General features: G+C 32.3%; 1 protein-coding gene across 1 annotated transcript in view; it reads right to left on the bottom strand.

Annotated features, from left to right (window-relative positions):
* The window catches only part of LOC148280485 (metabotropic glutamate receptor 5-like), a 113,176-nt gene that overhangs the window by 22,802 nt on the left and 74,266 nt on the right, over positions 1–16,108 (bottom strand). Inside the window, exon 6 of the mRNA XM_088228321.1 lies at positions 1,172–1,335. Coding sequence (XP_088084447.1) covers positions 1,172–1,335 — 164 coding nt within the window. The remainder of the gene's footprint in view (positions 1–1,171; positions 1,336–16,108) is intronic.

Raw genomic sequence — 16,108 nt, 5'->3', positions numbered from 1 at the left:
TTGATAATAATCTAAATTAATGTTATAAAATTGATAAAAATACTATAGTGGAAATAGATTTTCTTAACTGAATTATTGTGGTAAAACTTAAATTATCATTACCTTAGTCATCCGGATTAAATTGAATAAAATAAATGAAATTTTTTGAAATAAGACGCAAAATCCACCCTAAGATCACATTTTATTGCTTTTGAAATAATACAGCGAATTATTCTTAGTCTTATTCTTAGTGGTGGGGGTCAGTCATAAAAGGAGTCTCATCCTCAGGGCACTACTGGCTAAATCTGAGAATGTTAAAGAGCTCGCCCCCTACCTAATAGCCCGATACTTTACGGATCTGAGCTTGGAGGGGGAGATTTAGATTTAGACGAAATGTTAACTCTCGCCTTCCACACAGTAGCCAGGCTCCTTTTAGACCTAGGCTTGGAGGGCGAGAACTATTCACGGGGACCCGTCACAATAGATCTTCATAGGTCGCAATGACGTCAGGAGCGTGCATAACACTGACCCCCACCTCTAAGAATAAGAATGCGGTATGAGTGGTGGCAAAAGTTGATTTGCAACCAGTAGTTTTTGGGTAAGTCAGCTGCTTTTGAGAGCGCCACCGGTGACCGGCCTCGGGAGTCACCTGGGGGCGTTCTGGTGCTCCAGAGAGTAGATACTAACATTTTTTATTACTGTTGACATAAAGGGGTTTGATTTATTTTATTTATACTTTCTCTTGTCCCTATCATGCAGACGATGAGGGGGTTTAGAGCAACAGCAAATGGAACATTGAAAATTTTGCGGCTAAATATTTGTTCGCGTTTTCCTTACTGAATTTGGTTGGTAGAGGAAGAAATAATATCAATTCGAAATGCAAGAAAACATTGCTCGCTTATATGAGTGAATCTGAAGAAACACATTTAGTTATCAAATCGGATTTGGGTATGTGGTGGAAGTATTAGTAGCTGAAATATTTATAATTGTAAAGCGATTAAATTATTTAATATTTTTATATTTCCTTATCTAAATTGTTCTTTGTTGTAACGTGTTGATCTAAATAACTCTTAGGGGGTGAACTTCAGTCTTTTGTCTGCAAACACTTGGACAAACTCAAAATATTGGTATGTCGTTTTCGGTATTCTGTTCATTTGTAAACTTTACTGAAATAATTTGATTAGTTTTCTACCTTAAAAAGTGTACTATTAAAGGGATAAAGCGCCGCACAAGCTCCACCAAGACCACAGATTGCTTGCGTCATGTCGTGTAGTCCGTGGGCCATTGTATAGAGGGCTTTTATTATAATATTCATCTTGGAGTCCTGGCGGTATCGGTCGCTTAGAAGCTCTTCTCCTGAAAATTAATGAAAAAAATATCCTTCGTTAGTATAAATAATTATTAATTTGTTTAATGTAATCTTTTTAGAATTTTTACATAAATTACAAAACAATAATTACAAATACATTAACAATTCGAGAGCCAATTAAAAAAATCCGTTTTTTTTGTTTTGTTAAGAGCAAAAATAAATATTTGCGTTTAATTTAATTTTGAGGGCCATTTTCAACAAGTTGGAAATAACTCATTATTAGAGAATGGAAATCAAGTTAGGATAGAGTGGGATTCGAACCACGGTTCTATGAGCCGTGAGTCCGAAACACTAGCCACGGGACAAAAACCCGATGTTAAACTTATAATACGTAATATACAATAAGAACAGAGTTTACATAATTTTATGTGTGCGACGCGACGTTTGAATTTATGTGTGTGTATGTACGCAAAATTTAGTAAATGATCTGTATGATCCCTTTTTTATTGCTTTTGAAATAATACAGCGAATTGGAATCTACTAAACATGTCCAGCAAAGTTAATTACATTGGCGAAGAATTTTTTTTTTTTCAAAATATCTTCTTTTCTTCTTTTCTTCTTTATTTCCTAATAACAATACGAATATTTGGGAATCCGGATGAAATATTTTTGTTTAAAATACAATCAGTAAGATTTACACAGACCCCTATGATACAAATGTGATATTTTTTATCGGTTTCATTATTTATCAGGCGATGTTTTACTAAATTATATATTTTTGGTAGATTATCGTGCGTTTTTACCGCTTAAATTTCTCATTGAAATTTCGAACAATGCCTTTCATGTGGCTTGAAGGCATCTGTTGTCTCTATTGATTGTAATTAATTGTTAAAGCCATTGACATTTGAGTCGTTTTTTAGTTTAAAAAAAATAAATAACGCATATTTTTATAAAATCTGTTTTGCACATGAAAATGTTACAGGTATCCAATATGTAGATAGATACACTTCAGTTTGTTTAAATTAAATGTATTTTACTCGTAATATGGTAAAAAAATATGTCTGTTTTGTTTGGGCGAATGCATGCGTAGGAAATAAAACCAACCAGAAACCTGGGCCGCGATTAAAAGGCTGTCTTCATCGGCACATACCGATACGGTTTACTTAACTTCTGTATTATCTGTGTCTACCTCGGTATGTTCTACCGACGTGTCATCTCGACGTCATATGATCGAATCCAACCAATAAATGACGCCGAAAATTTAGTTCGCGTTCCTTACAATCAAAATTTAAAATAGTTCTCATTCATATTTTAAATAGGCTTCTTTAATAAATAGTGGCCAGTTCAAAGCGATTATAAACTCCAAAAAATCCCGATTCAAGCAAAAAATGCTAGCTTGAACATGATTTTCAACAATTACCAAGACGGTACGCTTACCTTTCGTGTGTATTTATCTACCGATATATGTACGCTCAGGAAGATAGTAAAAAAAATGAAATAAATATAATAACCAGATTTTATTTTTTAGGGTGGCAAAGTTTTTATGGCCAGATGCTCTTATATGTTATAGGGTAGCATCTAGCTAGTCTAGCAACTGCATCTTGCCGTTCAGATTTAAAACTGACAGTTATGTCAGAGTTTATTCGATTTTAAAATCTACGTGTTTCTCTCTCATGTTTTAAATGTGCTCTTAAGAAAAAACCTGGCCACCTCAGAACAATTAAAAAAATAAGTAAACTGTAATTAAAGCAAAAACTGATCTAGATGTGTGTACCCTAAGGGACTAGACCATTGGTAAATACTGATTTACCTACCCAAATCTTGAAGGTGAGAGATCGGTAGTGTATCTTCGTAATCGCTCTGGAGAATTTATCTTTAACTCTATCGTCATGGTGAAAGTATGACGTTATTAATTTTCTATTGTAACCACGTCCCCGTACGAGTGTTTTGGACACGATTCAGATTGAGTGTCGACGAAATCGGCGTTTATTTTAGTAAAGAACAGCTTTATTACATTGGGAAAATAAATGATAAAGTAAACAAGGTACATAATATAAATTGTAAGCATGGTTGCTAACTATCTTACTTCGTATAACCTGTTTTGAGATAGCTGGAAATTATTCCTCTGTTATTTTTTTGAAAGCATTATTTTGATTATATTGGCATAAAAATACAGAAATAAACAAACAAAATTATACAAATACGAGTACATCAAAATAAATAATTAAAAATAAAAAATAAAATTAATAAAAAAATAAAAATTTACTATTATACTCAATATTTGTTTTTGTAAATTTATTGATAATTTTAAGTTGCCAGAATTTCACTCGTCCATGCACTGTGTAGCTGCAAGACGATTAGTAATCTAGCTTCAATAGGTAAATGTTATCAACTATCAAATATCCAAATTTAGTAAATGAGGTCTAGAATTCCAACCGTCCATGCGCTCAGTAGCTGCTAGACTTGTTGTTATCTTCTATAAAAACTTCTATTTTTATAAATTTGTTTTTTATTTAATTTTTTTAAATATCACTAAAACACAAAACTCCACTGTCAAATAAAAAAATGGAAATGGAAATGGGGGCTAGATTTCTTATTTTCCATGCGCTCTGTGGCTGCAAGGCGTGTAATCTAGCTCCTATATATCATAACTGGAGACGAGAAACAAGAATCCTAACCGTCCATGCGCTCTGTAGCTGCAAGATGTGCTGGGATATTTATTTATTGTACAGCGCCCTTGAGGTGATTTTCACAAAAACGGCGCTATATAAATTATCCAAATATAATATATATATATATACATTTAAAATAAAATGTAGTTGTTAAATAAAAGGTCCATCTCATCATCAGAAGGTCTTCTTACTGTTTTCTATCTGGACCAAAATTACTCTAATTTTGAATTGAATACTATGGTTATAAGGCTCAAATTCCTGTGCACGAGTATAAGGACAGACGCAATCATTCAATTCTAGAGTATTAATATTAAAGACAGTGTGTATTATATCCAGCGGTGCAACGATGCATTACTACCTTCAAGTAAAAATCCTGAAATAAAAATCGAGCAGAGACGAGTCTGTCATAGTGGTTGGTTCATTAGCCTGCCCTGCTTGTAGTCCTGGGTTCAATTATTGGCCGGGTTTACAGTAACTCAGTTTGTTATTTCTCTTTCTTAATCTCTCCTCTTATTTTTCTCTTTTTTTCCCCTTTTCCGACTAAAACAATGTGTCGAAATTAATTAATTTATATTCTCATATTGGTACTTTTATTTTTGTATTTATTTATTTTTCTTGCGTGCGTTTTGAAATTAAAATTATTAAAATAATACAGTAAAACTCCAATTACCCGGATTAATGAATGCCAGATTGTATTGTTTTCAAAATAATACAGCAAATTGGAATCACATTATAAACTTACTTTAAAATGCGCAGCAAAGTTAATTGCGCAATTCAATTAAAAATAAAAACTTCTCCTTTGTTTTATCTTCTGAAAACGATCTGGATATTTGGCAATACAGATGACTGAAGTTCGGATAAACAGAGTTCTACTGTACCTTCAGTTTAATTTCTTGGTTGGATGAAATTGACATTTGGCAATAAATCCGCCAATGCACAAATATTTAAATAAATAAATAAAAAACGTTTATTTGGTATATTTGATTATAAGCTATTTTTTCAGTATATCACTGTCCCTTGAAAGGCACCGGACTGACAGATTGAATACTGAATTGAAGAAATATGGATGTTCAAACATTGGCAAAATGGTAAATGTTACACAGTGTGTAAAGTGGCCATCTTAACCAGCCAATGACAGGTCATAAGCCCTGTAAATGCCTAGACTTCCATATTCCCTTATTTAAGGTATTCTCCATCCCTGTTGTAATTTGTTAATCTTAATGACTCCCGTGGGGGTGAAATCCAGTCTTTTGTCTACGAACATTTGGACAAACTCAAATACTGTAATGAAACCAACTGGTCCAAGAAGTTTGAAAATTGAAAAATTGTTTTCAGGCGTTGCCTAGTATGGGAAATAATTTAGTCAGATGAATCTCTTCAAACATTATTGTTTTAGCAAACCTTTATAGGTTTCAGCTCTTTAACTTCACTAAAATCAACAAATGGAAGAATTGAAGAAATATGGATGTTTAAACATAGGCAAAACGGTGAATGGTACACAGTGTGTAAAGTGGCCATCTTAACCAGCCAATGACAGGTCATAAGCGCTGTAAATGCCTAGACTTCCATATTCCCTTATTCAAGGTATTCTCCATCCCTGTTGTAATTTGTTAACCTTCTTTACCCTTATTTTGCATATATGATCGAGATACGCTGCATTCGATGTACCAATGCAGTACTCTATGCACCATTAGGTGTGGAGTATAATGATAATGATATATCAATTGTGACTTCTTTATAAACTATTTTAAATAGTTTATTTACCTGGCATTATATTTATTTACTTATTCTCTTGGTTTTTCAAACAATGAAGAATAACATTTAAAAATTGAAATATTAACAAAAATGACCAATGAATAATATATTTACTTTTAAATTTTAAAATAATAAACCTAACATGTGTTAAATAAAACTAATAACGTGGTAAAAATAAAATGATAAAATCAGTAGTATATTAAAACAAATCTTATATGCATTTCTTAAACCTAAAAGACATGTCGTCAAACATGCTAATCTTTTTGCTTTTGATACAATTATATTTTATTTGCACATTCTTGTTATCAAATTGAAAAATGATACATTATTATTCAACGAATCTACGTAAAACATTTTCGGGTTTATAAAGTGATGACCATTAGGAGCACTCATTTTTATATTACTCAAACAGTACGAGCTTTCTAATTCACTGTGTTAATAGTCGGATATAATTATGTAAATATACTCGTGCGAAGGCTTTTTAATTAGTAAATACATTATATTTTATGTGAATACACATGTGGACTAATGAAACACATCAATTATTAATGATGAGGTGATGAGATCTTGTAAGTGTTAACGCTTCATGGAAATATGGGGATTAATATTAAACCGAACTTAAGGGCTGACATATCCAAAACAAGTTGGCAAACTTGAAGTTCCGCAAGCAAAACTTCATCCTGATACTAATTACATTAATATTACATAACACGATGCCTATCATATATTAACATTGGATATTTGTGTTTTCTTTATTTGCTCGTATTACACTTTGTTATAAAGCGATTTAATCTTGGTGTTTACACGTGTGATGATCATTTGTCTTACGAGTCTGGTTTCCTATATTCAATTACATAACTTGTCACCATAATAACTTCCCATATCCGCGAGGAATGATTCCCAAATTTTCTTTGGTCCTCTTGATGTTGTGTGTACCTTCCGTTCACAATTGTTTATTGGTTTATTCATAGTTTTTCTCTTACAAACTATAATTAATAATTAAAATAATGTGCCGAGGACACTTAACAATATACTTTTTTAAAAATATTTTTACATTTGAGAATAAACAAAGAAGACTAACTTAATAAATAGATATAATTAACAAAATGTTCAGACAGTTTTAAACACTACGCATATCTGTTTATAATTAATTAATGTACATCTATATTATTTATATTACAAAACGCACAATGAAAGAACAAAAACCTAACATACGTTATACACCAGGGGCGAATGCTCCTTATAATCGATTACATGCAGCTTACCATATTTTTTTGACATCGTAAGTAATGTTTTATAATACTGTAGTATTATTAGGAAAAAACACGTCACCAAAAAAATATATTACTTTTCTTGGGTAAGTAAATTTATATATTCCTATATTCCATACAGCGACCAGTTGCGCCTCTATTGGCCAAAATTATCACTACTGGATTACACGAGATTACTCTGCTCACTTTAAAATCACTAATTCAAATACGTCTTTAACCTACAACTTTACAATATCGTTCGAAGAATTACACTTGCGATAACAGTAAAATCTTGCAGCTTTCATTAATGCAATTTAGTCTTTAAATACTTTTTCATAAGGGCTAGTATTCTTTAAAGTACATCAATTTGACTTACGACAGTCTAAGGGAGGTGACAATATACGCACTCCTGGCCTGTTGTGGTGCAAAAAAATTAAATGAAATAAAAATATAAAAAAATTACTCTCAGGTAAATTTCTGATTTAAGTAAAATTTTAACGTGGTTTTACACTATTGTCCCTGGATTGGCGCCTAAAGCATAAGATCGATCAACTCCCCTTTATAAATTTTTACAAATTTTCACCAATCTGAATGGTTAGAAGATTTCACTCTTAGCAACAGGCCCGTCAAAGTATTTTTTTTACGTAGTTTATACAAATAAATTTATTTATATTTTTTACGTTAAAAAAAAAACCGTATATTAATCATAAATGAGGGTACTATTTGCAAACCCGGCAAAATCCATATTTCTTTATTTTGAGCAAGTCACAAAAAACTGATACAATTCTTGGCTTAAACTTTTTTTTAAACTTAATTTTTTTATTATAATTAGTAAATATTTTATACGTAAGCAGTGATGACATAAGCATGATTATGTCAAAAAACAGTAGTATTTTTTTTTTTTAATTTATACATTCCAACTTTGCAATACTCAAGTAGAGGTTGCCATGTTTGCAACAAACCCAATAATTTAAAAGTCAAAATAAAACCGTATTTTAAACTGACAATGTTATAATTATTGTTATTACCCTCAAATACGTATTTAAAAAAAAACTTACTATATTGATCAGAGAGAATTACATATACCGATCAATATGTATGACTTTTACTTAGAGATATCTCTCCTTTATCGCACTGAGAGTCTTCAATATTTTGGAAGAACGTATTTAGCTCTCAAGGACAAAAACTATTTTCAAGAGAAGAATTAAAGACTGAATTTTCCATAGTGGGAGGTATTTGAGTGGAAAACTCCTTGATGATTTTCCGAATGTTTGAGTTTACTAATTGACTGTTTACCATATTGGTATGCTATATTTTTGTTTTTATTATTAATTTTATTATTGTATGGTATGCTATATTTTTGTTTTTATTATTAATTTTATTATTGTGTTTCTGATCCTATATAATCTCCTCTCTTCATAGTATAGTGTTAATTTTTTAATATATTTTTATTTTGTTGATCTTTGTTTTTAATTTTTGTATAAAATTGTAAGTTTCAATATGTCCATGTATTTTTAATTTTCTCAAACTGAACGGTTTGGGTAGGTAGAAAGAAATTACCTTAAAGCAATATGCCCGCCCTTATATGTATATATATATAGTGTTAAATAAATAAATAAATATTTGTGATGATATACTCATGTGTCTGCGTCACCTAATTGCTCATCCCAACTCAACACAGGGCTTTTAGTTCTATGTAGTTGGGACTTATGTCTGAAATTATGTGTAATGAACTGCCTTTAAGTAAATAAATAAATACATACGAACATAATTGTACACATCATACGAATATAATGCATAATTTAACATTTAAATTTAGTCTGAGTCGTATAGCGTTACGTCGTAAGTTTGTTTGATATGCTTATTCTTTTACAAACGCTGTTTTAAAATGTCAAGACAAATTTATCTTGTAGGATTATTTTTGATTGATTACTGTTTTATATAAACAGGCGTCGAGGCGACCTGTTTGTGAGCGCCGGCGTCGCTTCCCTGTTGCCATAACCTACCGCGTTCTCCTTCCCCCATAAACGTGCACCTACCTGTTTCCCTCGTAAATCTAGATACACCGTTGCATCTTGTCGGCAAAGTTGATAGAAAAGCCGCAAAAAAGTAATTGAACCGGAAATTTGCCGCCGCGAATGCAGATAGGGAAGTCATTTAAGCGCCATATTTTAGATCGAGTTTGTTTTCCTTTAGAAAATAATATCCTTAAATGTTTCATTTTACGATAAGACGGTAATCGTTTCGTTTTATCGTAGTCACGTTGAATTTTATCTCGTTAGTTACGTTTATTTTCCCTCAAATAGCTTCTGGAAAATGTTTTCAGGTTTATCAACCATTAATCGTAGCTCGAAAGTGAAACTTTTTGCTACTTGAATGTATAAAAAATATGTTTTTAAGTACATTCAACACTAAAATAAGCGTGTTTAATTAATTAACAAATTACAACACGGATGGCGAACATTTTAGAGAAGATAATGTATAAGTCTAAGCATCCACAGGGATTATCACCTGTCATTGGCTGGATTAAGTGGCAACTTCACACACTGTATAACATTTACCATTCTGCCTATATTTGAACAAATATATTCCTTCCATTCTTCCGTCTGTAGACGTTTGTGAAGTTAAACAGCTAAAACCTATATTGTTGCGGGTGAGATTAGTTTTAATTAAATAAATATTTCACTCACATACTAGGCAACGCCTGAAAATATTTTTCAATTTTTATACTTCTTAGACCAGGTGGATTTGTCAACAATGTTTTGAGTTTGTTTAAATTTTTGTAGACAAGGACCAGATTCAACCCCCTTGAGAGCTGTTAATATTAACATATTACAACAGAGATGAAGAACATTTTCGAGAAAGGGGATGTAGAAGTCTAGGCATCCACAGGGCTTATGACCTGTCATTGGCTGGTAAGTGGCCACTTAACATACTGTGTAACATTTACCATTTTTCCGATATTTGTACATCTATATTCCTTCCATTCTTCAATTTTGGGACGTTTATAAAGTTAAAGAGCTGTAACCTTTATTGTTGCGGGTGAGATTCATATGATTGAATTATTTTACAGACATACTAGGCAAAGACTAAAAATATTTTTCAATTTTAATATTTCTTCTTGGACCAGGTGGATTTATTAACAATGATATGAGTTTTTTTCCAAATTTTTGTAGACAAGGATTGGATTATTACAACAGAGATGAAGAACAATTTCGAGAAAGGAATATGGAATTCTAGGCATCCACAAGGCTTATGACTAGTCATTGGCTGGTTTAAGTGGCCACTTTACACACTGTGTAACATTCACCATTCTGTCTATATTTGAACATCGATATTCCTTTGATTCTTCGATCTGCTGACGTTACTCTCTGTGTAACACTCACCATTTTAAGTTAAATCAGTACGAAAAAAAAAACAATCTGATTAATCTCATCTATATCAGTAAGGATTTCAGCTTTCACACTTCACAAAAATCAACAAATGGAAGATTTAAAGAAATACAATATAGTCCGAACATAGGCAAAATGGAGTGAAAACATAGAAAAAAAAAAGTTGCCACTTAAGCTAGCCAATGGTAGGTCATAAGCCTTGTAAATGCCTAAACTTCCATATTCCCTTCTCGTCCATCTCTATTGATGTATAATTTTTAAAAAATATTGTTAAAAAACATTTTCGTCAAAATAAACAAAACATAAAATTATCCTCCCTTTTTTAAACGTAACAATTATTAAAGTTGTTTCGGTGCAAACGCGTATTTGTTTTCAAAATTTAAAAAGATACTTTGCAGTAATGTTGCTTTTTAGATTTTTTTTTTTTTATCCTAACTAAACGGGGTCTAGAATTCCAATCGTCTATGCGCTTAGTAGCTGCAAGGCGTGTTGTAATCTTACTCCTTTTTATTATTCATATTATTTAATTTTTTTTAATACACTAAATTTATTTGTCAATTTTTAAAATGTGTAAATGGGGGCTAAATTTCTAACTGTCTATGCGCTCTGTAACTGCAAGACGTCCTGTAATCAAGCTCATATCTGTTATAATTTTTGATTGATCTTAATTGAAAACGAAGAACTAGAATCCCAACCGTGCATGCGCTCTGTAGCTGCAAGACGTACTGGGATATTTATTAATTGTACAGCGCCCTTGAGGTGATTTTCACAAAAATGGCGCTTAAATTATCCAACTATTTATATATAAATCCAAAATCACTCGCAAACGAATGGAGGCGTATAATAATAAAAAATAAAATGTTAGTAAATATCAGTATATTTTATTCATTTATCAACAATATTTTGAGTTTGTCTAAATTTCTGTAGACAAGGACTGGATTCAACTCCCTGGGGAGCTGTTTATATTAACATATTACAACAGAGATGAAGAACATTTAAGAGAAGGTAATATATAAGTCTAGGCATCTACAGGGCTTATGACCTGTCAATGGCTGGTTTAAGTGGCCACTTTACAAACTGTGTAACATTCACCATTATGCCCATATTTGAACATCTATATTCTTTCAATTCGTACATCTATTGATGTTTGTGAAGTTAAAGAGCTGAAGTTAAAGAATGTTACACAGTGTGTAAAGTGGCCACTTAAACCAGCCATTGACAGGTCATAAGCCCTTTAGATACCTTCTCCTAAATGTTGTTATTTATTTAGTTTTTATTTATTCTATTGCTAAAAGCAATATCTCCCAGCCAATAAAAAAACAGATCGATCAAAAGAAGAGTTAGTCAAAATTTTGTAATGAAAAACCATAAATGATTATCAAAAAATACTTGCATAAAATTAAAATAACCTAATTAATTAAAACTAATAGAAGTTTTTTAATTGGGAGATAAGGCTAGCCCATACTAACTTTTTTTAAGCGCATTATGTTATACATATTAAATCATGAAGAATGTAAAATCAGATAATGAGTTTAGAAGGAGAGAGAAAGAGTAACCAAGGACAGAAAGAGGGGTTAAAAATAAACAAAAAAACATTAAAATTCAGTGAGTTCAGGATTCTGGGAATATATAAATGTTTCTAACGTTTCTTGAAGGTGGCTAGAGAAGGTGCATTTTTTATATGAAGAGGTAGCTCATCCAAAGTCTAGCAGCTTAAACGGAAAATAAATAGTTAAAAAATGTTGAGCTATGTCGAGGAATGGAAAGTGTTCTCTCCCGAGAAGAGCGAAGCATGATCAGAAAGGTAAATGAAATTATCAGCAAGAAAGTTTGGAGCGCAAGGGTTGTGAAGAATATTAGAAAGGAGTGAGGGATTGAAAATTTATACGCTTATAAAAAAATAGCCATTTACCGAACGTATTAATAAAATATATATATATTTATCAAATTGTAAGATGGTAAAAGAACATTATAGCTGCCAGTCATTATTTTTGTAATTATAATTAATCTTGTTGGTTACGTACGCATTGAGAAAGAGGTCCATACTAACTTCGCAATTTTGGAGAAGATAATTATGTAGTTTTTGGTTGAAAAAAACGAATAGAGAAAAAAATGTTTAATTTAATTCATTCATTCAACAAATGGCTATTTAAATTCGGTGAAAAATGAAGAATATTTTTTTTTGACTAATGAATACGCCAAAATTAATAAATTAACAAGAACATCGTAATTCATTAGTAATCAAATAGTTCGTTTTTTTCAACCGATTTTCAACACCATGAATTTACACAAAACCTACGTATTTTGACCCACAAACTTATCGAAGCGGTAAGTTCACATTTTGTGATATGCGGCCTTCTGCAAGTATGTACATTATACTGAACTCTTGAAGTTTGAAAATAGGGTGGAGTGATGGTTGTAAACTTAATAAAATTTCAGTGGGTAAGCTCGAAATTGAGTAAGGAGTTTTTACACAGCAATATTGCAAAGTCCCGGACTGTTACCTGAAGCATTGATAATATTAAATGACTGAGAAATAAATACAATGCCCTATGTACCATACGTAATTACTCTCTTATCATATCCGAAAACCATTTTATCCGTAGACCGATGGTCTTCCTATCAGATTCGCTTATACTTACTTTTTGTAAAATTTACAAATCGCGGTTTTAATTTAATTCTACTCTGCCGCTTTCATTACCGTTTATAGAAGGTTTGTATAGGATATTATCATTCTTCCTCATGACCAAATTACAATAACATGAACAGTTTCAAAAACTGTTTATTGACAGGTACAATTCAGTTACAAAAATCTATTTCATTTATGATATTTAATAAACATATTTATTTTTATTTTTTCAAATTTAAACAACAATCTACAATATTGTACGGCGCGTTTCTAATACTTATGAAAAGAGCAGGAAATTATCATCAAAAAACCAATAAACACAAAAATAAAACTGTAAGGACTAAAATTTTAAAAAGTAATACTACGAAATCATAAAAAAAGGCGAAATAAAGTTCACATGTTTTTACACTTTAAAGTTTCGATTTTCGATGAGGAAGTTGTTTAGTCGTCTGCTGTTTAATGTCTTCATAATGAACACAAAGGCAGTATATTATGTGTATGTGAGAACTTAGAAATTGTAAACGATTGTAAATACCTCGGCTTACCATTAGATAGAATTTTTAACTTTGAAAAACACATCAATATTATTTGCACGAGACTCAGAGTGTGTATGATAAAATCAGCCGAAGAAAATATTACATTTTTAATTGCTTAAATTAGTAAACATAAACCTTACAGAATTAATTCTTTCATCCGGAATTCTTTCTTGGGTAGGAACTCACAAGACATATCTAGTCGAAAATACAGTCCAGGATTCTGGTTCGTTAATATACCTTAATATCCTCCGAGGGAGTGAAATGTAGCCAGTTTACAAACATTTGGACATACTCAAAACGTTTTTGAGTGTTTTCAAGCGTTTCCTAGAAGGTGAAATAATTCAGCCAGGTGAATTTTACCCCGATGAATAAAGGTTTCAACTGTTTTACTTCATAATAGTCAACAGATGGAAGAGTCGAGGAAATGTGCAATGTGGCTACTTAAACCTTTGCTAAAAAGTGGGTCATGGAAAGTGATGTACTTAATTACTTTAGATAATTGCTAGTAAAATATGTTACTTTTTATCAAAATATTTAAATGTGTATGCAAGTGATCGCAGTGAGTCACATCTTGCTGGAGGATGTAGTTTTATAAAACGCTGCGAACGCCCAGATGCATTCCACCGGCAACACCACTGACTAGTACAACTCGTTAGCGTCCACGTCGCGATCCCCGGGCAATGAGATCACATTCACAACGGTATAATCACAGCAGATAAGGAAAGGATGAAAGGCGAGTTACAAAACAAGGAAGATAAGAGTAGCGCAGGACCGAAATGCTTTCGCTGTAGTGATCGCCAACATCGTGTCGGCGTCGTGAAGATCTAAAAAGGCACTGCAGGAAGAAGAAGTGTATACAATCATGTGTGTTGAGGGTGGATATGGGTGTGTGCATGTGTGTATCAGTGTGTATGTGTAATTTTGTTCATAAATTTGTGCTGCCATGTAAAACTGATTAAATCAATGTACCCAAGCGTGGGTTCTATTATTTTTTACATGTTCTGTAAACCTATGTATGTAATAATAAGAATTAAAAAAAACAATTGTGTGTATGTACAAATGTGTGTATGTATATATGTGTGTATATGTAAATATATATGTGTATATGTATATATATATGTGTATGTAATTATATATGTATGTATGTGTATTTGTGTATGTATATATATCAAAATGTGTATACGGGTAAGTTTATATTTTATTAGTCTGTGCTTTCTATTAACTTGTAAACTATTATCATGTATTTAAATGTAATTGCCTAGATTGGAACGGGATATGTACCCTTGTTAGCTGGGCAAAGTAAAAATAAAATTATATTTGTGATAAAATGCATAAATGAATACAAATAAAAATGTAATAAAAACCTGCCAATGACAGGCCCTAAGCCTTATAAATGTCTGGACTATCATATTCCCTTCTCAAAAATGTTTTCCCTCTCTGTTGCAATAAATGTATAAATAAACCGTAATTCATCCGTATTCGGTCCACCCTATAATATGCACCGTAGTGGACTAGAGGAGCCTGGGGCGAGTTAGGAATGAATACCACGGTCTATTCACACGAGGCCTACTTTCTGGTACGATTGTACCTCCTTTCATTCTTCTTGTGAAGGCGAAAGTAAAACGAACTGCCATATCTCGTGGGGTATTTCTTCACCCTTCGCCACAAGGACTCGCTCCACCAGACAGAGAATTGCAATCTTCAATATGGATCACGAACTACACGTAATACAGTTCGTGAATATCTCACTCATGCTGGCAACGTTCCAATTTCTGGATGAATTCAACAGGATGCGCTTAAAAATTATTTATTTATTTATTACATGTATATTGTAACGTACTTTTGTGAGGAGTGAGAAAATTGTATAACTTCCAGGAAAAAAATTTAAAAAAATTACACAGAATGTGTCAACAAATTGCAAAGATCATATATTTTAATTGGCAGTTCACAACGGAGTCCTGGTCCCGTCCCTGATGTATGATGTAATGCTGTCGAAATGCGATCTCTCAGACGAATGTGTGGTAAAACTATGTACGATAGATGCACAAATGTTGAGATCCGTACATTATGTAAGGCTGAGACAAGCATTATCGACATAATCAAGAAAGGAACTCTGCGCTGGTTCGGACATGTAGAACGAATGGACAGCGAAAGAATGGCTAAAAATATTTACAATGCGAATGTTGATGGATGCAGAAATAGAGGAAGACCGAGAAAGACATGGCATGACCAAATCCAACAAATACTTAAAGATGGACATGTCAAAAGCCGGAATAATCGGCGCGCGTGCATGAGAAGATGTATGAATGTAGAGGAAGCGAAATATGTATGCAAAGATAGAGTGTTGTGGCGTTCTATCCTCTCTGCCTATCCTTACGGGGAAACGGCGTGATGGTTTGTTGTTGAGAGACATCACTCTATAGAAAAAATCTAAATGGTGACCATTCGCAAAAATTTATCAATATCTTTGCTCTCTGCGTTGGATTTATATAATGCAAAAAAACTAAGATAAATAAATAAATGCAAAAAAAAACAATCGCAAAATATACATTACCACCAGTTTCGCAGAGCAGCCAAGCATGAAAG

Source organism: Micrasema longulum, unplaced genomic scaffold (assembly GCF_059751315.1).
Source record: "Micrasema longulum isolate JH-2025_06_02 unplaced genomic scaffold, ASM5975131v1 h1tg000576l, whole genome shotgun sequence".
Classification (NCBI taxonomy): Eukaryota; Metazoa; Arthropoda; class Insecta; order Trichoptera; family Brachycentridae; genus Micrasema; species Micrasema longulum.
The sequence above is the reverse complement of the archived record's forward strand: the minus strand, read 5'-3'. Positions and strand labels throughout refer to the sequence as shown.